The sequence below is a fragment of the Engraulis encrasicolus genome, chromosome 5, assembly GCF_034702125.1.
Source record: "Engraulis encrasicolus isolate BLACKSEA-1 chromosome 5, IST_EnEncr_1.0, whole genome shotgun sequence".
NCBI lineage: Eukaryota > Metazoa > Chordata > Actinopteri > Clupeiformes > Engraulidae > Engraulis > Engraulis encrasicolus.
This window is the reverse complement of record NC_085861.1, coordinates 52674295-52701884: the sequence shown is the minus strand read 5'-3', so window position 1 is coordinate 52701884 and position 27590 is coordinate 52674295. Positions and strand designations below refer to the sequence as shown.

General features: G+C 43.7%; 3 protein-coding genes across 8 annotated transcripts in view; 1 reads left to right on the top strand and 2 right to left on the bottom strand.

The window, feature by feature from the left end:
* Positions 1-836: 836 nt before the first annotated feature.
* On the top strand, positions 837-16164 carry LOC134449653 (CUB domain-containing protein 1-like). Its single transcript, XM_063199717.1, has 11 exons — positions 837-1129; positions 4279-4491; positions 5543-5899; positions 6225-6596; positions 8773-9003; positions 9979-10233; positions 10398-10520; positions 11228-11421; positions 12322-12487; positions 13040-13127; positions 13322-16164. Exons 1-11 carry the CDS (start codon positions 1039-1041, stop codon positions 13821-13823), a joined length of 2592 nt encoding a protein of 863 aa, XP_063055787.1. The 5' UTR covers positions 837-1038; the 3' UTR covers positions 13824-16164.
* clec3ba (C-type lectin domain family 3, member Ba) lies at positions 16156-18819 on the bottom strand. 3 transcript variants are annotated; one of them, XM_063199725.1, is made up of 4 exons: positions 18432-18819; positions 17697-17739; positions 17452-17550; positions 16156-16982 (listed from the first exon to the last, which is right to left on the bottom strand). In XM_063199725.1, the coding sequence occupies exons 3-4, from the start codon at positions 17495-17497 to the stop codon at positions 16585-16587; spliced, it is 444 nt and encodes a 147-aa protein (XP_063055795.1). In that variant the 5' UTR covers positions 17498-17550; positions 17697-17739; positions 18432-18819; the 3' UTR covers positions 16156-16584. The 3 variants fall into 3 exon arrangements, with proteins under 3 accessions (XP_063055795.1, XP_063055794.1, XP_063055793.1); XM_063199724.1 differs by having other exon boundaries at positions 17697-17898; positions 18432-18450; XM_063199723.1 differs by lacking the exon at positions 18432-18819 and having other exon boundaries at positions 17697-18038.
* Positions 18820-20147: 1328 nt separating this feature from the next.
* Positions 20148-27590, bottom strand: part of LOC134449654 (fasciculation and elongation protein zeta-2-like) — a 14097-nt gene continuing 6654 nt past the window's right edge. For 2 of the 4 annotated variants that reach the window (XM_063199719.1, XM_063199720.1), the window contains exons 6-9: positions 26698-26790; positions 26248-26323; positions 25961-26026; positions 20148-23657 (exon numbers count right to left, since the gene is read on the bottom strand). In XM_063199719.1, the coding sequence (XP_063055789.1) occupies positions 23641-23657; positions 25961-26026; positions 26248-26323; positions 26698-26790 (252 nt within the window). In that variant the 3' untranslated portion in view covers positions 20148-23640. The remainder of the gene's footprint in view (positions 23658-25960; positions 26027-26247; positions 26324-26697; positions 26791-27590) is intronic. The other 2 variants (XM_063199721.1, XM_063199722.1) reach the window with 1 other exon arrangement.

Here is a 27590-nt window from a genome sequence, read left to right as displayed (position 1 = left end):
ATGTCTGGATTGGTAAGACTTGCCTTTTGGAATTTCTCACAGTTTGCTTTTGTTTTGCCTCGGTTGGACACGACAACGGCTCTTCTCTCTGGAACTTCAAAATAAGGACAAGGGTTGTGTGCTCCATCATGTCGCTGGATGTTTTGGTGGACCTTAATTTTGTTGCGATATAATTCGATTGAGTAACTTGGAATGTAGGCAACAAAGTTTATCTCTTCAAAGCAGTAACGTGGGAAAGTGTCTCACATCGCTGATTTCAGCACCACACCCGCGTGGATAATTTAGATTTAAGAGCCTTATATGGACATGGAGGGAAACGTCGGCTGCCCTGATGACAGCGCTACACAGTAGAGTGGCAGCATTCTCAGAATGGTTCAATATAGGCCTATAGGCTACTTAAAAAAAATGTCGGAATAGCGGCATGTAGGAATAGCGGCGGACGGTGGAAAACGTGTCGGTATTCCGACAATAGACATTAACGTCGGAATAGCGGCATGTCGGAATAGCGCCACGTAACCGAGCGCGGTGTAGCCTAGCCTATGAACTAGCCTACTAGGCCTATTTATGATAGCCTATCACAAAATTGAAACATTGGTAATCACACCACTGTTGTAATAAGTATAAGTTTTACTTCTACTTCATACACATCTATGATCTAGAGAGGGGCAAAAAATGGAGGCAAAAACATTTAATAATTAAAATGTATTATTATTTTAGGCTGCTCCATTGAAACCCATTCATTTTTTTCACTTGCCTGTGGCGGTAGCCTACTGCAGCTGGTTGGCGATCAAGAGCGACTTTCGTCTCTTGACTGAACCAGTAGCCTACTTCTGTCTGTCACCTGTGATTTCAAGGTAGAGCTCGATGAAATCCTGCACCGCCCCGTTTTACCTGTAAACGTGAAAGGCGAGGTTTCAGGAAGTTAAGCATACACTAGAGCCTAAAGCAAACAACAAAATAGTAGCCTAGCATATAACATAATGTCAACGTGTTGAACTTCTCTTTTCACTTATATCAGAATTTTTGTTAATACACACGATGAACGAGTTGAAACTGCTCAGGACAGCGTGTTGCTTAATCAGCCTAGTTCTACATGTCGAGTTTGTGGCCTCTGCGAGTGCGAGACGAGGTAAGTCAAGAAGCTAAGAAAACCAATAACAACTCAGTTGGGGTTCAATAGACGTACGAGCTTACGTTTACTTAACGAATACGACACAAGGAACAAGTTTTCGTAGCTATAACTACTGGCTGTTTACTTCTAAATTGGCATACATTTTGTCAGTAGACCTAGAGGGTGCAAGTAGAATGGAGGACTGACAGGCGAAGAGAAGTCAGTAGGCAAGTAGTTCTATAGGTTCTTCAGACGTGTCTGATTTTTATTTATCCTTTCCGTAATGGGGAAGTTCTGATCATGTGTGATATCTATAGGAAGACATTTGCAAAATGGTATAGGCTAGCTTAGGGTGACCAGATTTTTGTAGTCTGAAACCGGGACACTTCGTGCGTGACTGAAGGACAATATTTGGCGGGCGGGTCTGGGGGTCCTACCCCAGGAAAATTTGTACTTTTTAGATGCCATGTCCTGCATTCTAATCGATTTTAGAGGGAGGAATGACAAATCGCAACTGACTCCTTCAGACTTTCTATACAGGCGCTGGCTGCCATTAATTGTGGCCGGTAAACATGTCACCTTTTCCATATATTTACCCTGATAGACATGGCGCAATGTAGTGGGTGGCCAAAACCGGGACATATTTGTGTCCCGAGAGGGTTTGCTCGGGACATGGGACACACAACTCCAAACCGGGACTGTCCCGGTCAAACCGGGACGTCTGGTCACCCTAGGCTAGCTAGGCCTATCCATTTTGGAACATTTTGGGAAATTGACAGTTTTCAAGTTGTTTAGGCCCACTTGCTGAGAGTAGCCTACAGTAGGGTCCCAGACAGCAAAATAATTGGGCCGGATCCGGACCAGATGTTGGCTAGTAGCATGTGTGCCTGATCCGCAAAACGTGTGTGTCCCAGTGTCTTTACAACCACTGACTTGTATACTATAATATACATAGTTATAGTATACAAGTCAGTGGTTACAACTGCCCGGCACCAGGCTGGATTTGGAATATGGACTAAGGACATCAGGGCCAGAACTGACCCAGGTCAGTCACGATGCCAAAACGTGGAGTGGGTTCGGCCCAGATCTGTACCTGATCCGTTATACACATTTGGGGCTCATCTTGCCCTGATCTGTGAATCATATTGGCCAGTTATGGGTGAGCGGTTAGGGCGTCAGACTTGTAGCCCAAAGGTTGCCGGTTCGAATCCCGACCTGCAAGTTGGTAGGGGAGTAATTAACCAGTGTTCTTCATCATCTTCCTCCATGACTGAGGTTCCCTGAGCATGGTACTGTCCCGCCGCACAGCTCCCTTGGGGTGCCATTGGGGGCTGCCCCCTTGCACGGGTGAGGCATTTGCAATTTCGTATTGTGCAGTGAACATTTGTGTGCTATGGAATGCTGTGTCACAATGACAATGGGAGTTGGGCTATCACTTTCACTTCAAATGTGGGTCTCATCTGGCCCTGATCTCTCTGGCTCATCTGGCCCTGATACATATTCCGGGATTCATTATTTAAGCTATGGCAAATAATGCATCCTGACTCACTGAAACACTCCATTGGTCTCTTCTTAGGAATACTGTGTGGGTGGGTCATGTCAGTGTCTGTGAATGTGCAGTGCACATTACCACATGGGCCATAAACTGGAGTTTACTGTAATGTTGCATCCTTTGTAAGTTAAACATTGGCAGGTGTCCACCTGTTTGGTCTTCCAGTTAAGCCACAGTACAGCCAAAGAAGTTCCTCAGTAAAGCTGCCTTCATTTTCACAATGATGTTATAAGTTAATAGGCCGATTGTAGCCAGTAACGTTGATGGGGATTTTTGGTATTGGTATGGTAGGCCCTATGCGTGGTTTTCTTGTCACTGGGTGTCAAAGAGGTTTCAGGTAGCTTTCCCAAACATTGCTGTTATACTAGAAACTTGTCCTGCAACTTCCATCCACACAGACCTTTCAAGTTGGAGCACATTTGAATGTTAACGTATGCCTATGGGGGCTTTGGGAGCTCCTGCAACGAAGCTGAGGATTGTGAATGTGTACCGGTTGGTGGATCGGGGGGTATCAAATATCAGTTGGTCAATATCTCATTCTGCTGTGTTACTGCAATAGCAGGAAGGAGCTCAACTCTGGCATTGTTGTATTGAAGGCTGCACGATTATGGGAAAATAATCATCGCTATTATTTGGGAAATGATTGGGAAAAAAATGATTGACATATTGAAATCATGACTATAAATCACGATTATTCAACAATGAACAACTGAATTTTCTGCAGAATTTTATTTAAAATTACAAAATGAAATATAACAAAGAATGAATAATGAGTTGCAATAATTATGCAAACGGAAAAAGCAAGAAGCTTAAGTGGGCTTACAGATTTTTGGTCAGAAACACCAGCCTGTAATGCTCTGGCTTCAAGGACGCGATCATGATTAAGTCGATTTTCATTTTTTTAAATCGTTGCAGCCAAAATCATGATTTTGAATTTTCAATTAATTGTGCAGCCCTACCTTTACAGCCCTTCCCATAAGTTTAGGTTGCCTATCCATGCTATTTGAACAACGGTTAACTTAATAACCTGACTTGCAATTCATTAATTGCCTTCTTTATAAAAGCTCCAACCCTTCCAAATTAAGTTTTATGTTCAAAAATATGTTGCAATGTGTTGAAGAAATTCTGGTTATTAACTGTTGTTACAACAATATATGGATAGGTGATTAAACGTATGGGAAGGACTGTATTGCCAAGGTGAGAAGGGCGACGGACTCAATACCTACTCTGAAAAGAAGGGATGAAGGTCCGCAACACTGCTCCCAAGCTTTTAAGCTTAATTGCATCTCTCTCTCTCTCTCTCCCTCTTTCTCTCTCTTTCTCTCTCTCTCTCTCTCTCTCTCTCTCTCTCTGTCCATCTATTCTGTATGTATGCTACTGGACACCTTAAGTACCGTCTGGGTATATAAAATATACTCTACTCTAATCATGCACTACTTAGATGTGTGCGCGTTCTCTGTCTTTTTGGGTTAATGCAATTTCTACAATGAAGTCCACATAAAAATGCTTTCAGCAGCGATGACATTACTATCTGTCATAATACCTGCTGTAGTTTGATTATGTTGTGCCATTTTGATTTTATTTTGCTCTCTGTTCTCTCTTTCTCTGTCCACAGAAAGTCACACGCTGACATTAACTGTTGACCCTGGCACTGTGGTCAACATTAACCGAACCAGTGCTGATGGGCCCCAGTGCACTGTGTGCGTTGTTGAGGCCGGCCAGTCGTGTCAGCCCGAGGCTGTGCTGACCAACCCAGGCCCAGTCTCGGTCACCTTTGGCTGCAGTGCGCCATGGGAAATCTTCACTGTGGAGATTGTGAAAAAGTTAGGTGAGCATGAATAAGACAATTCCGCAAAAAGAGCAATACTATTTGATATTTTTGAATAACAGAACAACATAAATTCATTATCAGAGTGCTGCCAATGGCAACAGACTTTTGGACAAATTCTGTCCGCAAGGAATCCAGTCACTTTTTGTCGACTGGTTGCGTGGACCAGACAAAGTACAATGTAAATTTGGTTGTAAGCACAGTTTCATTTTCTGTAATCAGAACCATGCTAGAGACTTGCCCTATGTGTGGGTGCACCATGCAACTGTTATCGTAGTAATGCAGTAGTATGTTTCGGATAAATCTTAGTGTACTATGACGGCCACTTTCATAGTCTTCCATTAGAAGCCTTTCCTCAGCCTGCTGGTGTAGGAGAGCAGAATTCACTCTGTCTGATTTCGCAACAGGCAACAGCTCACAAACACACGATCACTATCACACACACACCAGCAGTGTATCACCAAAGTTTGATGGTTGTGTGGGTGCACCCAATGAGGGTCATTGTATGCCTGAAGGAGAACCTTGTAACTCTGACTGACATACAGTACACCCACTGAGAGTTGTTGCTTCCTCAGAAGTTAAGCAATACTGACGTTGCAATGCTATCTTACCTTAGGGCAGTTTGGCAATCAGTCATGTTGATGAAGCTTGAAAAGTAAATGGGAAGTGTGCCAGTGAACGTAATGATGCAGTCGCATCAGCACTGCTGTTGGAAGGGAAGAGAATTATTAAGAGCGTACAGATTAAGGGTATTGCTAGGCTGACGTGCTTGATGATTTTGAACTTGATGTGAGTCCATATACTGGAGCTGCAACCGTTTGACACAATTCAGGCTGTTTGTGTCCTTGAAAGCCCCATGCTTACAGGAGCCTAATATAGCATGTATCACTAACACATGTTAAGGAAACAATACAAGACATGCTGCCACCACAATGCCTGTTGATGTGCGCCACATCCAGGAAAGCCCAAAATGAGTTGATCATTCATGTTCAGTTGCCACATTTCCTTTTTTTAATCGTTGAGTCCTTTGTATTCAAAATATACCTTCCAGAATGCAAGAAAGAGCCCTGTCAGCATACCGTCACGGCCAAGGTTTCAGACTCTCTCCTGAGATTCAACCGAACGCTCCACTGGTGCCTGCGTGCTCCGGTCAGGATGACCTTCCATGTGGCCTTTGGTAAGATCGGCCTGGCGCAGATCCAGCCCCGTCACACGTGTCCCGACGAACACACCTACGACCTGGTGGCCCTGGAGACCACCAAAAACGTCCACCTGGGCTCCTTCTGCGCAAACGGCACCGTCACAGGGGTGCAGATCCTCAACGGGGGGAAGGTGGTGCTGACCGTGCCGGGCGGGAAGAAAATGGAGCCTCGCGTTTTCGACGTCTACTGGGGAGAGGACATCAAAAGTGAGTGAGTTCATCGGGAGGCAACACACGTTTCATGCACACTGACGCATATTATTGGGATTTCCAATATGCTTTACCGTCATCCATTTCCCATTTTGTTGGCATTGCAGTATCCATTAATGTTGGCTGATATTACAATTTTTTAGAACCATAGGAATCAAATAAACCACAGTGCATAAAAAACGTGGATGATTCGATGAAATCTATGTCTAAATATATTATCTATAGCCAGGTTCATTACCAGGTTTTTACCTCGTCAGAAACAAGTGCCTTTACTATGTTTACCTGCGTCAACCTTTTCACACCCCTACCCTGCCTGTTCCAGCGCTGGCGGTGGTCAACGTGAAGCTCCCCAGGGGCCAGTCATCCCAGGAGTTCTTCTCGGCCAACTATCCTTCCAGTTTCCCAGACGACGACCTCATGACCTGGAACTTCAGCGTGCCGCGCCACCACGACTCCACGGTCAAGTTCCTGGACTACTCGGTGCCGCACTGCCGCAAGAAGGTGCCGGAGGTGGGGTACGAGCGGGGAGGCGAGCGCAGGGTGCTCATGCTCTCACAGCCACAGCTGACAGGGGAGCGGTACCCCTTCGAGCTCACGCTCAGGAACTGCGAGATGGACATAAAGCGCTCCCGGGCCGACGCCATGGGACTTACACTGCACTTCAGGGTGTCTGCCATCAGGACAGGGAGTGAAGGTGAGACGGACACACAGACAACCAGACAGATACGGACACACACAGACACACATTCACAAGCTGTAGTTTCAGCCATCAGGATGGGCAGTGCAGGCAGACCACACACACACACACACACACACACACACACACACACACACACACACACACACACACACACACACACACACACACACACACACACACACACAAGCTGCATTTTCAGGATGAGCAGCACAGGTGAGACACAGATACAGCCAGATCCACGCATACACAGACGGACACACACACACAGACAGACACGCTCATACACAGGTGGACACACACGCATGCATAGGCGGACACGCTTGTACATAAACGGGCGCACTTCTTCACAGTCGTAGACAGACGGCCACGCTCGTATACACACGTGGTCTCCAACAATGTACATATGCCAATCAATACAAGTAGGACTCACCGTAGAGGACAAACCTATGTGAAGATGCTCACCAGTTGGGCAACAGAGGTGGTTCCCCTCCTTGAAGTGAGTAGAGTAGTGAACTGACGCTGGAGCAGAGATAAGGAAATGAGTCATAGCTAATGATGCAAGACAGGCAGTTCCAACTTCAAGAAAACCGTCATATCATAATGGCTATTGTATGGAATCCCAACTGCCACTCCTAGTCTTCATTTCTACCACTCTTCACCTCATCCGCTCCCACACCCCCACATTATTGGCTGAAGGAAATTAAGGACTTGAGCAACCTATACAAAATACACAATTATCACAAATTTACATGTATCTACCATATACAGTTAGAATAATAAGTATTTGATCCCCTGCTGAATTTGTTGCTTTGCCCACTAATAAAGGCATGACTAGTGTATAATTTTAATGGTTGGTTTATTCTAACATGGGAGAGACAGAATATAAAAAAGAAAATCCAGAAAATAACTTTTTTTTTTAGTTCCCTCCATAGGATTACTGTGGGTCTAATGTCTAGAGACTGTCTAGGCCACTTATGACCTTAATGTGCCTCTTCTTGTGCCACTCCGTCATTGCTTTGGCTGTATGTTGTGAATTATTTTCATGTTTGGAGATCCATCCATCCATGACCCACCTGGGTCATTCAATCAGACACTTAGGGACCAGACCGACACAGATTTCAATCATACCTGCTGTGCCTGTTTAGTCGCAAGGTAGAACCCCAGAACTGCATTTATGTGAATCTGACACCACTATTGAGGGAGAAACAGACTAGCAAAGGTTTACATATGAGGGTACGACACTATACATTCAGCCTTGATTATATCAGTCAGTGTAAGTCACAAAAAGATGTCTGAGGTGTTGTTTGAAAGCTCTTTCCTGGCTCTACAAGTTACACACACAGCATGGAATTCAACAACCTTTAGAATATGAATTGTGATACATTGAAAAATTAAAAATTGAATATCAAAAAAACGTGTCTAAACATAGCCTGTAAGGTCATAAACAACACCTGAAAATTGGGTGTTTGGTTTTTCATTCATTTCAGAGATACAGTTAATAATTATCAGGGGATCGAATACTCATTTCCCTCAATGGAATACAAATCAATTAATATACTATATATACTTTGAAGTTGTGTTCTGGATTTTCTTTTTGACATTCTGTTAGAATACACCGACCATTAGTGGGCAAACCAACAGCAAGGGATCAAATACTTATTATAGTGTATGTTGTTTTTTCACTCCCCATTCAACTCCATGACTTCATAACTCATGCTTGAAATATTTCTGACAAATAACAGTATCAGACATAAGCATGGATCAGGCACCTGCAAAATTTAAGATTTCCTCGTATGTCATTCTTGTGTCTCTGTGTGTGTATGCGTGTGCGTGTGTGGGTGTGCATGCGCACATGCGTGCATGTGTACTACTTACTTGATCCTCTTTGTCTCCGGTGGAATCTCACTTTTTGTCTTTCTTACTAACCGTGTGTTGTGCGTCTCCTAGTAAGATGGTTTTTGGAAAGTTCTGTGTTCTTGATTATTGTTTGATGGAATGTTATTCTAGATTTTCCAGGATTTCTCTTTTCCAGGTGTGTGTGCGTGTGTGTGTGCGTGTGCGTGTGCGTGCGTGCGTGTGTGTGTGTGTGCACGTGTGCGTGTGTGTGTGCGTGTGCGTGTGCGTGCGTGCGTGTGTTGTGTTTGTGCTCATTTGTGTTTTTGCTCTCTAGTATTGTGCCCGGTGGACTTCACCAAGGAGGACAGCCTGACTCTGCACGTTGCCAAAACAGCCAGCGACTCCACCTGTAAACTGAAGCAGGAGGGCGTCATTAAAGACAGCTTGACCCTGCTCCCAGGCAAGAAGTCCACCCTGTCCTTCAAGGACTGCGCAGAGGAGAACCTGCTGGTGACTGTCAATAAAACCATCACATTCCGGGACACTTTGCTGCCAGCGTTTGCTGGTACGTAATTGGCACTAGTCACATGTTGAGGAGGTGTAAAACCAGGGGGTCAGGATTTGGCTGGTTAGCTTTGCCGATTAGCAAGGCACTTCCTCGTCGCCATTTTCACAAATTCGCTCATTTCATTTACAGGTCTGAGGTTGTTGGGCACCTTTATAATACCTCCATGCATCCAATGCCCGTCTTCCATATAGCTTTCTGGTCAGTCTGTAACATGGCACGTAATTGGCGGAGTAAACTGGCGTTGGCAATGAGCTCCATGAAACTCCGTTTTGGAAGCTGAAAAATGTGTTCAATTTTGGCTGATTTCACTAGCCTGGCATTCCCCATTTAAATGACTGGGGGCGGGACTTATTCACTCTCACCAGGTCTTATACTACCTCCATGGTTTGGACCCATGAAAGGTGGAGGAAACGTGCTCACACTATTGCCTAATGATTTTTCTTTACGGTTTTAACTGGGTGCTGAATCCCACATAAAGCATAGCTGAATGTAAGAACTCAAGGACAACAACACACTCAGATTTGTTCTCTCTGAGAGTGCTGTCCTTGATTTCATCCATTCAGATTTTGGACCCAAAACATCCAATTGATGTTGGGAAAATGGCTAATATTACCTGTTATTTGTGAGGGGCTGATAACCATCAGGTTGTCAGAACAGCAAAGTTGTAAGCAACTAAACCTCGTTTTGGCTCAGCTCACCTTTCATGCATCCAACTCCGAACTCATGATGGGGAACCTATTTCAAGTCCATCAAGCTATTCAGGTTAAGGATAGCTTAGTCATGTATTATGTCTCAGGACAGCATGTGGAGGGTTGCGCTGCTTTTTTTCTTGCTTGTCTTTGCCTGCTTTCCCTGCTGTTGTTGTTGTTAGCTGCAGCATGCCAACACCTATAGGCAAGCAAAGCTTCCACTAATTTGGAGTTTCCCACATACAACAAACACAAAAGTTGAACGCTGGCTCTTTCTCCACAGCATGCGAATCTGAAAATCTGGCGAACTGCCCTACTCGCCCGGTTCCTCTGACGGTTCCTGCCTTGGAGAGATGCTTGCCCGAGTCCCTGAAGACCATCCACTGGAACCTGCAGGCTCCGGAAGATGGAACCGTGGAACTGTGGGCCTTCTCTGGAACTCTACGCCAGTCTCTGCCGGGACAAGAGTGCAATGGAAGTGTTGAGTTCCGGGTTGCCGAGGGCGATGGCACAGAAATCGGAGAGTTCTGCACCTCAGGTAAACTCAGGTCCAGATTGTGATGACCTTTGATTGGTCAGGTCCCCCTTTTTGTATATTTTGTCATGGTAGAGTTTGTCATAATTATCACAAATAAGGAAAACACATTGCCATTTTTCTTCTTTTCCTTTTTTTTTCACCATATCACCCACTCCTACCATAAGGCACCATCTCTGAGATACAGATCAACAGCAACGTGACTGTCACTGCCACTCCCAGGAATGACCCTTTCCTCAGCGAGACCTTCCAGACCTTTTTCAAGGTCTCCTTCACCAAGGACATCAGAGGTGAGTGTGCGATGAGGATAGAACAACAATTGCCCTAATTAAAGTGGTAATCATTATCAGAGGAGTCCAATTGAGTAACACACAAAACGCAATGTAAAACCTGGCTATCGCAACCTCAAATCTCTGCCAGCAGTGGTCTTGCGAACTTGCCTTACAAGCGGATTTCTGAGTGCAAGGTTGCCTGGCGTCCATAAAATGCCTACTGTTTGAACCTGCAATCAATCAGACTCTTTCCTTTGACTGAGCTAGTGCTTCAGTGTCTTAAACACACCCCTTTCAGATGTGGCAAATGCTTTATGGTGCCCATTTGCAAATGTTAGAATTTGATGGTGGTGGTAAGTATTTGTGAAAATTGCACTTTCGCACTATCGGAACATGAAAGGCGAATCTTCTCCTTGTCCGCCATTTTGAATTTCCAGAAATAAACATTTTTAGTGGCAAAACTTTGGTCACACTAGTAAAAATCTGTAAATTATTCATGAAAAGATCAAATTTGGCAATAGGCAGCATGGTATCAATGAGCAGCATACAGTAGTTACAATACCTACAGTGCTCTGTCCACCATCCTACACAGTCCTCCAAAAAATTTAGATACTAGAGGAACTGACTTAAAACAATTTAGTAGTGACTGGACATAAGCCTGGGCTCTCAGGCTTTCATGAGGTATGGGCACTTAGCAATGAACACCCTCTGTGGCTTCTCCACAGAGACGTATATCTTCTGGGTAAACCTGAAGAAGAATGCACCCTCCCGCTTGCTGGCTTCCCCCGGCTGGCCCGCCGGCATGAAGCCTGACGCCACCGCCTCCTGGATCACCCAGGTTCCCGCCAAGACTGATGCTGAGATGATCTTAACCAAAGTCACGCAGCCCAAGTGCCAGGACGGCCACACCATCATGCAGGTAAATCACCATTTTGGTTCCCATTTTGTCCAGTGAGTACAGTTGAACCTAACCTGGATGAACGGCAGTCTTCATAGACATCCTCACTTTGGCATTGTGACTAGGGCTGCAACTTTAGCGTGCTAATTGAGATTAATTACTTTCACTACAAATCAACACGTTATAAAAATCAACAAAATTAGTAATGAATACTAGGCATGTGTTCATAAGCTGCCACACCAAAAGCTTTTTCACACAGCTGTGGTGAAACCTCTGCTCACAACGTTCAGACAAAGTATTCATCAAGTGCACACAGCCTCTCTCTCTCTCTCTCTCTCTCTCTCTCTCTCTCTCTCTCTCTCTCTCTCTCTCTCTCTCTCTCTCTCTCTCTCTCTCTCTCTCTCTCTCTCTCGCTTGCTCACCCACACACACAGATGCAATTATGTGTGAAAACTGCTCCTCACTTCTCACATTTAAAAGGAGAGCTTTACCAGAGAGAGTAGAGAGAGAGAGGTTCCATTGGCCCATTGTTTCCGGGTTCTATTATTGCAAGGGGGAGGGGGGGGGGAATCCCCCTTTAGGCAGACCTAAGGACTGTTCTATTCAATGCTAGGCGTATTATGACACGCTCCTTTAGGCAGACCGGAACCTAGTCACGTTAGGTGCCCATAGAAACCTATTATGTTGGCATATCTCTATATACTTAAAGAATCTCTGGCTTTACTAAAAGATTTAGATTTAGATTTAGATTTAAAAAGTCTCGACAACGAACAGCAAGCACTTGCTAAACGCTTTGATTCCTGAAGATAAGTAGTGCTTCTCGTATTTTGCAGACAGAAAAGCAACAGTTTGAAAAAGTTAAAACAAGTCTGAAACTTTGTGCTGTATTAAGTACTCGTCCATGGCTGCTGTCCTCCTCAGGTGCAGACGAAGGAGTCTCAGGAGAGTCTGTACAGCAGGCGGGAGGATGAGGAGGGGGAGAGCGAGATCACCGTCCACGAGAGCTTCTACCTCAACATGTCCAACTGCCAGCCCGAGACGGGACACTTCAGTGCCATGTGGGAGACCAAGCTGGCCAGACAGAAAAGTATGGCAGTGGACTTTACTTTGTTTTTACTCCAGCTTATTGTTAACTTTTAAATTGTTTATGATGAGACAGGATGAACAGATACAGTTATTACAGACCTGTTTTTGTTACTTTTTAGTTGATTGTTGGTGGTAGTGAGATTTACGAGATTTGTATTTGTGCACAAGGATGTCGTGACACATGTTATGAGTTAATTGAGGGGTTCAGGTGCAAAAAAGCCCTCTTCTTTCCAGTGACTCTGCATGGCCTTTGTTTACATTTTTTTGTTCAGGTTATTTTGTTGAGTTTTTTATTTTTAATATGTTTGTTTTATTTGTAGTATGATTGTAAACCTCTGGCATTTTGGAGGTGGAAAAGGCACTGCTGTGTGAACGACTGAAATTTGTGTGTGTGTGTGTGTGTGTGTGTGTGTGTGTGTGTGTGTGTGTGTGTGTGTGTGTGTGTGTGTGTGTGTGTGTGTGTGTGTGTGTTCCTGTGTGTCTGTGTGTGTGTGTGTGTGTGTTCCTGTGTGTGTGTGCGTGTTCCTGTGTGTGCGTGCATGTGTTGCTACAGGGCTTCTCCTGCCCATCATCCTGGGTGTGGTTGGGGCTCTGCTCCTGGGGACCATCATCGCTCTGGTGGTCGTCTGTGTGGTCGTCAGGTGAGCATCACACCTGCACTTACGTCAGCCCTAAATCCTCTGTACTGCACATATTTATTTCTCCACCTGTGAAGTGTGAGTGTGTGTGAGAGAGGTGTACTATTACTGCACAACAATTGCCCATACTGGGACAAATAAAGCTACTGAACCGAAGCCATTTTTTCATATTTTATCTCTTCATAAATCGGGAGCAGGAAGAAGAAACAAGAGATGGCTGAGGACGCGGCGGCACAGCGAGGCGTGTACAACCCCAACGGCCACATGTTCCTGCCGGGTCTGCATGGGCCGCCCAAGACGGTGGAGGACGATGAAGACGCGCACATCTACGACTACATCGAGGACACGCTGGTCTATGGACACCTCCTGCAGGACAACGACGACAACACCGACCGCTACGGAGAGCCCATCGCCATGGACACCTACAAGCCGTCCAACGGGAACTCTGAGACCACGCCCCTCAAAGAGAAGGAAGCCAATGGGGATGGAGGAGGAGAGGCGGAGGTGGGCGTGTACAGGCCGTTTGTTCCTCTCTCTGAGGGCATTACCACTACCACCACTACTACTCAGGAGGACAAGAAGTTGAATACAGGCAAGAGTGAGGAGGTCTTGGGAGGAGGAGAGGGGAGGAGAAGTCCAGAGCCCCTCTCGCCCTGCTCAGAAGCCCTGCAGGTCCAGCAAGTGCCTGTGGATGTGTGAGTCAGTCAGTAAATCAGCATTGGAATGACATGTCTGTACGGATAGATGACGATGGGCTGACTGAGAGGACCATGGAGCTATGAGTAGGGGATGAATGGGACGTGTCTCCCCCTTGCCCCAGATTTCCAATCATCTCTCTTTCTCTTTGCTCGCTCTGTCTCATTTTCTCTCTCTCTATCTCTCTCTCTCTCTCTCTCTCTCTCTTTGGGGGCTCCATACTGTATCATGCCACGTCATGTTTGGAACTGCCCCTGAGCAGGAAATGACTTTGGAAACGTGAGCCAGGTACTGCACAAGCCCGGGCCTGACATCCGAAGACTCCTGCTCGTTGGTCTTTGCCTTATAAGAAATTGGGGAGATTTTTGTGCTTCACTACTATTGCCAAGGAAAGCTTTCCAAGAAACGGTAGCGTGCCGGACACTGGGCCAAATAAAGGAGATTAAGCCAAATCACATCCATGTTAAGGAGTTAGTGCCACAAATTTCCAAAGACATATTTTTTCTACATTTACAACGGCAATGTTTTTGGTAGCTGTCATTTATTTTGATATCTATTTTTTTTACTTTCATACTTTACTTCATACCCAAGTAACAGAGGGACTTTCCGACATTTAAAGGTGTACTGTGTAGGATGGTGGCCAGAGTAAGTATTGTAACTATTCTGCTCATGAATATTTACCAAGTAATAAAATAATATTTACTTGTTTGACCAAAGATCAGAACGTTTGGCAGCTAAACATGTATATTTTTGGACATTCAAAATGGTGGACATGGAGAAGATCCCCCTTTTCACGTATGAAAAGTGCCATTTTCCTAGCCATAATGAATACTTCGAATTTGATGGTGGTGGTAAGCATTCATGAAATTGGTAATAGCATGAGTTCTGGAAATAAACTGCTAAAAATGCACTGTGCACCTTTAAGGAAATGCCCCCTCCTCTTTTACAAGTATAGGCTAGCAAACATTCCCAAGTTCCTAGGTAGGTTGCAGGTCTTTTCCTCACTTGCAACATTTGAGCAATTCTGTTGGTGTCAGGGGTGTGAGGTTGTTCTGCGTTGAGAATTGGGTTGGAGTTCAAGGTCAATCAAGAGGGACCACACAGCCAAACAATTCACCTTTCCCAACTTGTGTAATATTATCATTTCTATGACAGAGAGTCAATCAACCTGCAGGTGTTGCATTCTTCCCAGCATGTGTAATACTACTGTGACTACTGTGTGAGCCGCATATTTAGTCAGATAATATAAAACAAGGCTCTGCCTGTCACACCTCAGAGTTCTCTTTGAACCGATTAGTCATAGGTTCTCAATCTCTCTCTCCCTCTCTCTCTCTTGCTCTCTCTTTCTCTTGCTCTCTCTCTCTGTCATACTCATATAAGCTCAGTGTCAACTGACTTTGCCAACCCACACATTCAGAATGTGTTTCTTTCATTGTCCATTTTCCTGGAAACTTGTTTCACAATAAGCAGTGAAAATGAACTTTTAACTGTGACACACTCCATTTATCAAGGTAAATAAGGTGTGTGTGCGTGTGTGTGCGTGTGTGTGCGTGTGTGTGTGTGTGTGTGTGTGTGTGTGTGTGTGTGTATATGTGACGCCAGATATGAGGTCAGATGGGAACAGCAGCTGCATCGTGATGATGCCCGTACCAGACTATGTGGCGTCCTGTTCATGCCTTGTGCAGAGTTAAGCCAATAGTTCTGAAAGTGGGGCTCGGGGACCCCTGGGCCTCCATGACGCATTGCCAGGGTGTCCGGGAAACAGTTTGTTACACTGCTACAGCATCAGGCCCGCATTTAACAAAACTAGCTTTTTTTTTTTAAACTTTTTTTTTTTACAATTTTAGTAACTGGTTGGAAAATGTTCTGCTGTAATAGGGGTCCCCAGGCCAGAAGAATGCGATGAGGGTATGTCTGAGGATATTGACACAGTGCAGGATGTCTCCTCTTTCACAATATGGACTTAAGCTTGGAACATTGCCGTAATTGGGTGATTTTGTTTTATTATTTATGGAGGTTGTAGTTTTTGTTTTAGTCATTTGTTGTAGAGTATACTTGTTTTCTTTTTAAATTTGGTTTGTTTTAGTAACTGTTTTATATCTTCGTTGCTTTACTTTAAGGAGGTTTGTTTCATATCTCTTTGTTTCAGGGAGTTTTTTTCTTGAGTTTACTGCACTGCTGGGAAATGTTTTATAGTATACTATAATCATTATTGACACTGTGATTTGACTGAAATGCACAAGGCCAAATATGAGGTCCACCTAGGCTTTTTTAAAATAACTTTCTTCCTGTAAGGAAATGTCTGTATATATTGAACCAAAATAAATATTCCTTGCAGTGATGTTTTATTGAAATACGTTTCATTTGCATCATTGAAGTAATTGCATACAGCACATTCTCTTCATAATGGTGAAGAAGTTGCAAGCAGCAAAGATCCTTCATGTTCTGTCATACCATAAAAAACGACCGTATGCTCTGACCTATTTTACATTACATTTTACATTCAGAATATCCTCACCATCAAACACTATCTGTCTCCATCACCTGGTCGGGCTTAGGTCACTCTTTCGTGCTTCATTTGATACCTCATTGGTCTTGTGGTCTTCATCCGTTATTTCCTTACCCCTCAGTCAATGGTGAAAAAGAAAGGCCAGCTTTGACAAGTATACTATCACTTCCATGCACAGATACTGCTATACTATGAGCTTCAGGTGATTATACTGGCCAACAAATGGCTTTTACTTGTATTGTACACTAACAAAGATCAAACTATGTTGAACTCGCACACAAAGGCTCTTTCAGCCCGGCAGCTGTCGTCAAACCACCTCCCAGTGTTGGCGGAGAGGGTAGCGCAGTTCTGGGAGCGACCACCGTCCGGCTGGTGAGTGATTTCGGTCTCCCAGTTCTTAAAGCGCAGTCCAGTACCACTCTGGTCAAACCAGTCTCCCTCCGTTACCATATCGTTGCTGCCCAACCAGATGTGGTCCTCCTGGCTGATGGTCTGACGGGCGTACTCGTGAAGTTTGTCGTTCTCAGCGCCGGACAGCGGAATGCTGAGGACTCCTCCCAATGCCATGCAGTCGTCGTTGGCGGCGTGGAACGTTTTCTTCGCTTGGTGCGCAAGGAAACACTTGCCGGGAACTTTGATGCCCTTCAGACAAACTGAGAGAGATGAGGAGACATGACATGAGTGGAAGAGCGTGATGTGACAGTAGGCGACTCTCCCATCCCCTCAAGCCAAGGCCCCACTGGAGGAGCCCACCATGAAGTAACGCATCAGCTTTGGGGATGCGTTTGAGGATGCGCGTAACCAAGGTGTGATTTGTCAAAAATCCAGAAGGGGGGATACTTTTCACATTTTAAGCAATATCAGTGGAGTTACATTAAAACACGAGTGAAATCTTGTAAAAGTGGATATGTGAAAACTAGAAGTGGGGACAATCCCCCCCATCCATCCCGTCCTACAAATCACACCTTGTGCGTAATCATACTTGAGACACTTTTGAAATGCCCAGCAACTCACTGGTTTGTATAATAAATGAATAGACCTAGGCTAATGTATTCAACTATAGGCTACATACAAATAGTACAAAGTCGTGAAGATTGTGTTGTGTTTGGAATAAATGCATACCTGTCTGTAATGCTTGCTGCTCCTTCAACAGGTTGATTTCCTGCATAATGATTTCAACCTGTTTCTTCAGCTCCTCGATCGCAGCTGTATTGGATCCATCTATTTTGGACATGATGGAAAAGTCAGCCTACCAGTTCATTTGCACTGCAAATAAAACAATGAACGCATTCTTTATATGAAAAATAAAACGGATTGAAATTTCATTCCTTTGTTCCTGCTGTTTAAAAAAAATAAAGGTGCACTACCTTTCTTTCCATTCTTTTTCTTGGATGACTGCTGAAAAGATGGCTGTGCAATGAAAAGGACACAGAATAGAAGCAATTTTGCATTTCTGAGATGCATAGTTGTAGGTGTAGGGGGAAAGCGTAAATTTCCTTGAGCTGGTCCAGGTCTCAAAACAAGGTTTGATTCTTTTTCAGACTCAGCGCCGTTGCCTGCGTGCTAAACCTGCTGTGGGCCATACCAACCACCAGAGACACTATTTAGACAAGCTTAGTGAGCGTTTGGGTGTCCAAAAAATTCACTGGTGCCTAATGAAAATATGCAAGGCATTCCACTTTAGTGCGCATTGCGCAATAAAATAGTATAGCCTCATATGTGTATGTATATTATATGTAGCTTATATTATATCCGTAAAACAGTAGTGAAGCTCTGAAGCTTTTGCATGATTGCAACATGTTCGTGTCCAAATAGCCTATTGCGTCCTCTAAGCCTACCTAAAAAGTGCTGTTTTATAATGCAGAACAACTTTACCTCTAATGTGCTGCGTTTCGTTATTTTGCCCTGTTGCGTTGTTCTGCAGGCTGTCAGATTACTTAGGCCTACTGGTAAATGCTCCCAAACAAAAAAGTATCATTTTATTGCTGATCTGGCATGAAATGTGTGCCTGACTCAAAATGCGAGGTCGGCAATAGGCAGCGTCAATACTGAGCTAAACAGAGCTCTAGCATTCCTGGAACCATTCAAAGACAGGCACGCACCTCGACGGCCAGGAGCTGTCGTGGGAACGCTCCTGCCTCCACTTCACATCTGCTTTCGTTCAGCTGCCGCAGCAACGGCGGCTACAACCACTGAAACGTGGCGCGCCTTGCATAATAATTGCCCAAATAACCTGCACATGGGTCGCATTGGTGGCGAGCCGTTGCAGAGGTTAAACAGGGGACATGATGCAAACATGCACGGACGTGAGTGCTTTGCTTCACGAGATTTCGACTTGTAATTCCACCTAAAAATATTGTGTTTGCGTCTCAGGGCACACTCGTTGGTGAGAAACTCCAGGACACTAATAGCGGGAGTCACTGTAAGAATGTTGTCTTTTTGATTTGCATTGAAGTCACACCACAATTGACATAATTTTGGTTTCCCACTGCACTAAGGCCTGCACAACCGTATCTCACTCATTTCGTGAAGTCTTCACGAAAATAATTTATTAATTTTCGTGGTGCATTCACGTTATTGCCCACCTTTCGTAAAGTCTTCACGAAAAATAGATTAATTTTCACGCTGCCTATTCACTTGAATTGCCCGACTGTTGCCTAGCGACCCACTACTTTGATGCCCTTTCGGTAGACATGGTAATCAAACATTTCAAACAAGCAACTTAGGGTTAGGTTTAGGGTCAAGGTTAGGGTTAAGGTTAGGGTTAGGTTTAAGGTTAGGGTTAGGTTTAAGGTTAGGTTTAGGTTTAGGGGACATAAGGCATAGCCTAAGTACCGAAAGGGCGTCGAATTAGTGAGTCCCGAGTGTATCAACAGTGTTCTGTCAGCACCCTCTCCCCGCCCCTGCAGACGTTTGGATAACCATGCCAGTGGGGCAATTCAAATGAATAGGCAGCTTGAAAATTAATCTATTATTTTCGTGAAGACTTTAAGAAAGGCGGGCAATAACGTGAATGCACCACGAAAATTAATACATGATTTTCGTGAAGACCTTACGAAAGGCGTGAGATAGGGTTCGCCTGCAATGCCCATCTGTGCCCTTTGCCTGGCATTTCTCTATGCAATGATCCGAGACGGATTAAGATGGCCTGGAGGTCGCTACAGGTTGCGGTGGGGCCCTCTGGAAGGCAAATTGCACAGTGCCATTACTACAAGCTAGGAATCATAGGCATAAGGTCTGCTGTGGAGATGAGATATTCTAAGACTTAAAAATGAATTGTCAATATCACGTGTAGTCTGAAACATTTGACTTTTGGCCAATTGGAGCCCCCCCTGGCTTCAGCCATATCTAGCCGGTGTGTTAATGTGGCCCTGGCAATGTCTCAGATCATCCATCTACCTCAGCCATCTTAATCAGTGCTGTACACTATTGATTTCCTCTCTGTCTCCTCATTGCCCATACCCTTGGAGATGGCACAGCCCCTGATAAAGGCATCTGATATCACAATCACAAGAGTAGGAAGAGACCAACAGACCATTGTGTACATTCTTATACGAGTTCCCTTTTTACAGAAGTTACCTGCTCGTTATGCAGGGTAATACATGTAATGCAATGCTCCTTAAAGGGGCATTCCACCGGCGGAGACATGAATATGTATTGAAAGTGGGTCATATATGTAGCAGAATAGTAGCATCAATTTCTAATTTGGTGCCTTCTTGGCTGAGAAAAGGCAGAAAAGGTGCTTGTGGATTTGTGACAACAATCCCCATAATGCATTGCAATGCTCAAGTTCCACGATTTTTACATCATTGTAGGAGGAAGTGTTAAGAGGTGAATACAGATTTCTCCTGTCTCAGGGGGAATTGAGAAAGTGTTGCACGACCATTCAAAAGTATGACTGGGTGTCTAGCAATGGAAAGCCTAATGCAAATGGGTGGAGTGTCCCTTTAACAGTGACTGATGACGGGAACTAAAGAAACACAATATCAAAAGGGGAATGAGAGAAATACTTTTAATGCAATTGCACGCTGAAAATGCAACATTAGCAAAATGTTTCAGTATGGCCATAGCAAGTAAATAAATCTTATGAGAGACCAGTGTAAACATGAATAATAAGAAGAACAGTACAGTGTGTGTATGGACTGGTAGGAAATAAAGCCTGTTGGGTATATTTTCCCGAATAAGGAAAACTCCACTGCCGTATAAAGACAACAGAATGCAGAATTGAGGAACCCTCCCCCAAAAGTAACAAGACATTTGGCCATATAATAAAAGAGGGTTTTTTTTGCCAAAAACACTTGTCTTCACACAACAATACAGGACCCTTCTATTTGGAGGTCTTGTCTCTACACCTCGCCTGTCTTTGGAGGCGACAGGTCTAATGTAACGTGAAATAAATAATAATAAAAAAGAAAAACAACATTGATTGTAGACATTCTCACAAAAAAAGAAAATAAACATCAAGTCCACAACTGGTCCACTTTAATGCTGTATAACTGAGTGTGTATAGAGAGGTTATTCAAAGTGTTATGTTGCTCTGGTAGAACCAAAATGAGTGTATATCCACTGAGTGTGTCAGTGCGCTGCCTTTATTGGATGGATTGAATGTGAATCTCTAGGACAAATTCTTTGTCTCTGAAAATTCAATGAGAATGTAGAAGCAACTATTTGTGTTGCAAACCTTTCAGGAACTTTCAGAAGCTGTCATCGTTCAGTCTGCAACTCATTACTGAAATGGATTCTGATGTTTTTGAGACTAGGCAAATTTGAATCATAGTTATATTTAATCTCGTATGTTCAATCATCATCATGATTGAGTCTCGGTTTACTATCTGTGGTGCAGTACACATAATAGAAACGATGCACAAAAGGTGAGCATAGGCCTACATTAAAAAAAACAAAAAAACATCTGTGGTCTTTGCAAACACACACACATATTTGTTCGGTACAGTACAGTGCATGCCCACAGTCATTCATTCCCTACATTTTCAGCTGCCCTCGATGCAACCACAAGACTTGGAATGCTTGTGCTTGTAACTGGTAAATTTCTCGAACTCTACCCATACATGCTTATTCAAAGCTCAATCCTTAGGATTGGAACAACAACACCCCTAAGACCTACCTAGGCACATCAAACCAGATAGGAGGTTAACCATGCCGTCGGCATGGTTTCCTTGCTTTCTGCTTTGCCATCTTCAGCAGACTGCTTGATGCCCACACTTTGGGATGGTAATACCATAGACAAATACTGTATATGGGTCAGTGAAGTTTTTTGGGCCCAGACGTCAGATGGTACAACCACAGTTAATGTCCATAAGTTAATTAGAAATTAGTAGTAAATGTACTTCAATATAAACTTTATTCAACAGACTCAGGGTCCAGATTCCCCTGTTCAATGAATATGCTTATTTGATAATCCACTAAAGGCAAATATCCTTTATTCCATACAATACATCAGTCATTCCTTTAAGCCATACAGTAGCGGCATTAGCTGTGGTTGCACCACCCTGAAGTGTGCTACTACTAAAACGCCATTGACCCATTTAAGTATCTTTGTCTGGATAATACTGCATCTACAATAACCTGATCAGCCTTGCTTTGCACAGCATGAAACTGACTGAACTGAATTCTGGACCCTTTCAATTCTGCACGAGTTGTATCAGAATAATATTTGTTTCAGTCTGAGTCTTGGGTTTCAACCCAATAACATTCAACTTATTGTCTAGGAACATCAGTACTAAGCAATGTGGGAATTGCATTAAAAAATACATTTTTATACAGTGTTAACTCAGTGTAAATTTACAATCCAAGTGCTAATACAATATTCAGCATAGTACTGTACTTTATACACTACTGTATGTATTTTCATTGTGTTCATTATTTTGATGATGACTAATGTTGAGCGTCTACAAAACTGTTATCAAACCAAAAAGTCCCTTAGTTGCATGGTGCAGTTGTGTGTTACACCAAATTAAATCTTTTCCATTTCACTGCAGTTAATAAAGAGTCCAAAAACTATCTTTTGAAGTTAAGAAGGTTGTGCATGTTTCACACAGTAATGTGTGTAGCATATTGCGTATAGTACATTGACTGCAAGGCTGAAATGTCTTTAGGAAGGCTCAGTGGTGTAGTCTACTTTTTTGTGGTGGGTATACTGTATATTTGAGATTTTTTTGAAGTGGGTATACTGTATATATTTGTGCCATTCAAAACAATGGATCAATCAACTTTAAGTGGGTATACTGAAATCACTGAAATTTAGAAGTGGGTATACTCCGTATACCCGTGTTCTACGTAGACTACACCACTGGGAAGGCTAAAATTATGTGATGCCCTTTGTGAAACAACCTGTTGAAACAATGCACATAAAACTCAATGTACAGTAGATGAGACATCTCATTGTAAACATCTTAGTTTTACAAGGTGTTATTTATCCTCTATACAACTTGTTGGGGACTGAGGATCTTACTTGTCCCACTGAGAGATATTTTGTTTTTAAGTGCGGTATTTAGAGCTTTTTGTTCCTTTTCTGAATTTTCTGCAATGCGATTGAGTGGTCCCCACTGAAATTGCAATGTTTGCTGCTGTCTCTGTTATTTGGATAATTTGGACTTTGTCTCAGCCTGCTTCAGAATGACAGGCTATGGGGACTCTCAATCCTGTCCTTAAACCCAAAACATTTGCTTCGAACTTACCACATGGTTAGTGGTTAGTTCACTGGTATTCAAGTTTCATAGCAAATTAATAGAAGCAATTGAAGTTGCATAGCAAAATATGGCTTCTGTCGTGTTTCACTCGACATTTTGTTAATCCAAGAAACAAACAAAATGAATCCTAAACTTCGTTGAGGATTAAGATCAACCTTTTGTACTACTGTAAATAGTTTACTCACTGGGGTGCCTCATCTACTGTGCAATCCGAGCATTGCGTACGAGAGGCTCCTTTGACCTTTCAGTCAAGCCCCACATCAAACTCGTGTCAGAGCATGCCAAAATATAATACAGTATGAGCATTCAATTCATTCAAAGGCAACACAAAAGTCTGATGACTGCAGCCTATAACAAAGGATGCTTTGAAGTCTGCATGGTATGCAGCACCTACACTGCATTGTGGCAAACATGCAGGACACAGTGAAAGCAATAATAACACAACAATGACCCCTTCATAAAAAGGCAAAATATCATGCTTGCATAAATAAGCAGGACACACGTGTGTGTCAAGTATGTACAAAATTCACAGTGGAAAAAAACTAAAACGTCCTCTGACTTGTGAATCAAGAGTCTTTTGTTCTGCTGGTAAGGGTTCCTGTGATTATGTGGGGCAAAGCACTGTAAAAGAGAAAACAGAGAACATATTAGTGAACTGGAAGAAAAGTAAACATTTGCATTTTTGAACAGAACTACACTGGAGAATAGAGACCGAAAGTGAAGAGACATTTCTAAACCAACTACATTTTGAACAATTTGCCAATACAGGTAGGCTCATTCAACCATGAATAAACCCCCTGTTTGTCATTTTTGGGTAATGTTACAACAGATGCTATTCAATGGCCAATGACCTATACAAAATGGCAGAGTATGGCTAAAATATGCTAGCACATTAGCTAGAACATATAGGCTACACACACCAAAAGAGACTCCGACATGTGTACAGTGAACATCAACTTGACATTCCAGTATTGCATACATTTCACTAAATTATGAACCTTTAACTGAATAATCAAAATAAAAACATCAATACCTGACTGTGAGCTGACCCTTGAGCATGTATCTCTCAATAAATAAAATAGTCCCATCACACTAACCCAGACAATAGTAGATTGGCGTTGAAAACACAAAGCAATATGGTGGAGATTTTGGGATGAGTGGGTGCATTTTTTGGGGGTGGGAAGGAGCTCAAGCAGCATTGAGGGACCAATGTGTCGTAATGGAGGTGGAGGCACTCTAATAACACATGAAGGACTGAGTGCCACAGAGGTGCCGAGCCCAGTTTCAGAAAGTAACCTGCCACAAATCTGATCAAACCATTTCTGACCTCAACTCTCAATTGACGTGTTCAGTTCGACAGTGAATCATGCCCGAACCTAAACCAGAACCAATTGACATCTGAAAATCACAGCGTTTGGGAGCTTGAATGCTGGACCCTGTTTCTCGAAAGCATCACTGCTAACTAAGTTAGCAACTTACTTGGCTGCAATGCAATTTGCCATTGGCAACCAAGTAAGTTGCTAACTGGTTAGCAACAATGCTTTCGAGAAACGGGGTCCTGGCTTGTGATGCAAACCGCAAAATACCTCGCTTTATGTTTTTCTAGACAAACAGTGAAGACTACTGGTACATAGATGTGGGCAGGTTTATACAGGTCAGATAACAACTCAGCATGGACTCGAGTCAGTTCAGCAGTAAGCACTTTGGCTCTGAGTCTAACCGGTGGAGCACGTGGAGGACACACATGCACCATTCTGGTCGGCCTGAGCACAGCTAGAGACCACTCAAAGACAGCTCAGTACTGACTGAGCGAAGTCACTTGAGAGTGAAAATGTGGCACGGTGTGTATTTTCTGAACTGGGAGACTGACACTTCTGACTAAGCAGCTTAAGCCAGCTCTCTACTGTAAAACATGGAAGTCAACAGTCAACGTGTAAAGCAAGGACTCCTACAATGCTATACTGTAATTAGTAAGCACTTGGGAGTAGCAGGGAGGATTCTAGAAGCGACTACAGCACTGCTCACAGCTAACACAGCTCAGTCGGAAGAGGGAAGTCAGTTAGCATTTCGAACTGACTTCGACCGACACAGGTGTTGCAATGATAGCGACAGGAAGTGACGATAGCCACAGGAAGTGACATGGCACAGGAGAGGGGGGCGGGGCATTGCAGATGCATTAGAGCAGAGTGGCAGTGAAGGAGTGCTCCATCTACCAAGAGGGGTGCAATACATACAAACACACATACATCCACACACTAACTCTCTCACTCTTTTTTTCTCTCTTTCTCTTTCTCTCTCTCTCTCTCTCTCTCTCTCTCTCTCTCTCTCTCTCTCTCTCTCTCACACACACACACCAGCACACACACAGACACCCTTTCTCCCTCTCTCTCACACAAAGAAAGAAAGAAAGACAGAAAGAAAGAAAGAAAGAAAGAAAGAAAGAAAGAAAGAGCAGAACAAAAGACAGCCACATCCATCCACGTGTCCCACAAACCTCTGCATCTGTCCATCTGCTCATACCAAAGCTAGCATGGACCAAGTGGCCAGAAGAAGAAGAAGAAGAAGAAGAAGAAGAAAAGAACGAGAGAGCAGGGGAGGGGAAAAAAATAAAAGACAGGAAAGAAAGACAAAAGAGGAAGGCAAAGAAGAGATAAGACAGCAGCCGGGCTGGCCTGGCTGTAAACACATGCAGCCTGCAGGACTTATAGTACAGTACGCTTCATGAGAGAGAAGCATAACGATGCCTCAAAGATGAACAAGCATTACTGTACAAACGCTGGACAAGCCAACAGTACAACATGTGTGCCAGGCACACTCGTTACAACAGGCGTTACATTGGAGGCTATGTCAAGTCCAGCATCAAAGGTTAACAAACACATCATCAGAAGGAGAATGGCACAGTCCAGCACAGTCCGGCGTCCTACCTTTTAGGATGTAGTCTGTCAGGAGTGTTGGCACTTTGTCACTGTCGTCCCTCATGGCCTGTAGAACTGCACATTAAGGGGGAGGGGAGAGAGAGGTAGAGAGAGAGAGAGAGAGAGAGAGAGAGAGAGAGAGAGAGAGATGCTTTAAAATCCTGTACAATATAATATGCTTTAAAATCCTGTTCAGGTTACAGAACGAGAGAGAGGAAGGGAAAGAGAGAGAGAAAGAGACGGTGCAAAGCAACTTCAAAGTGAAAGCTGAAAGATGTTTTAGGCCAGGAACTCACTTTTTGTAAGGATCTGAAGGTCTTCAACTGATGGAGGGCCTCCTTTCCTGTCATACGGTATCACTGTAGTCAAATACTGAGAAGAGATCATACAACAAGAGTGAGCTAAAATAACACTCAAATACACAAGTAATACAACATTATGGAGAAAATGATTAATTTGCTTATGGGAAATTACGAGCAGAGCTCAATGGCAGAAATGTCTGAAGATTATTATTCAGACCAGTTGTGTTAATCAGATTAGTTCAGTTGTAAGCAAAATTACCTCTTTTTTGGAGTATGAAGAGGTATAAACTTTCATTCAAAAAAGCTGTCCTATACTGACTAAGTGTTGTTCAGGGAATTAATGATAGATCTGTAGATATGCTCCAAAAACAACATTGTTGCTTACAACTAAAACCTTCTGGTAGAACGACAGAGAAATGAAATGACAAGACAATACATAACCACCTGTTTTCCCCCGCCCCCAGTGCCAAAAGTTTGCCGGAAGCCATTTTGAATGGCAGTAGAGATACCCTCCATGCTGAAGCGCTGAGACAGGAGCTGAGATCAGGAGCAGAGACAGCAGGAGAGATCACAGCAAAGACACCAGGAGAGACCAGAGCAGAGATTGCAGGAGAGACCAGAGCAGAGACAGCAGGAGAGACAACAGCAGAGATCGCAGGAGAGACCAGAACAGAGACACCAGGAGAGACCACAGCAGAGATCGCAGGAGTTGAAGACATGCAGCAGGAGAAAGAGAAGAAGAGATACAAAAGAGCATGTTGAAGGACGAATAAAAGAGCGAAGCTGGCTTTTTTTAAAAGCCTGTTTGCTTTACCCTGGACACAGAAAAGATGTTAAAGGAGATATTCAGTAGAGATACAGGCAGCAAGATAGCAAAATACAGATACAAGCTTGGAAGATTTTACACACACACACACACACACACACACACACACACACACACACACACACACACACACACACACACACACACACACACACACACACACACACACACACAGACACACACACACACACACAGGCAGTCTTAAGGGTTCAATAGTTCCAGACTAGTGTCTGACGGCTTTGCACCATCGTGCAGAAGACATGAGGAGAAACATTTACGTGATGCAGACAAAATGCAAGACACAGTGCAAGACTTTGCAGGGCCATTGCCCATATGCAGTTAGTTTTAGAGCCCAGTGAGGCACATAAAATGACGGTTGCACAAGGCACAGCTTTTTCACTGGCAGAATACTGTTTTGTGTATTGGCATGTAGGCAGCACTCTTCTGTGGTGCATTTCTGGCACCCATAGTTGCTAACTTTGTTAGCTACTTTGTTGTTTGCAATGCAATT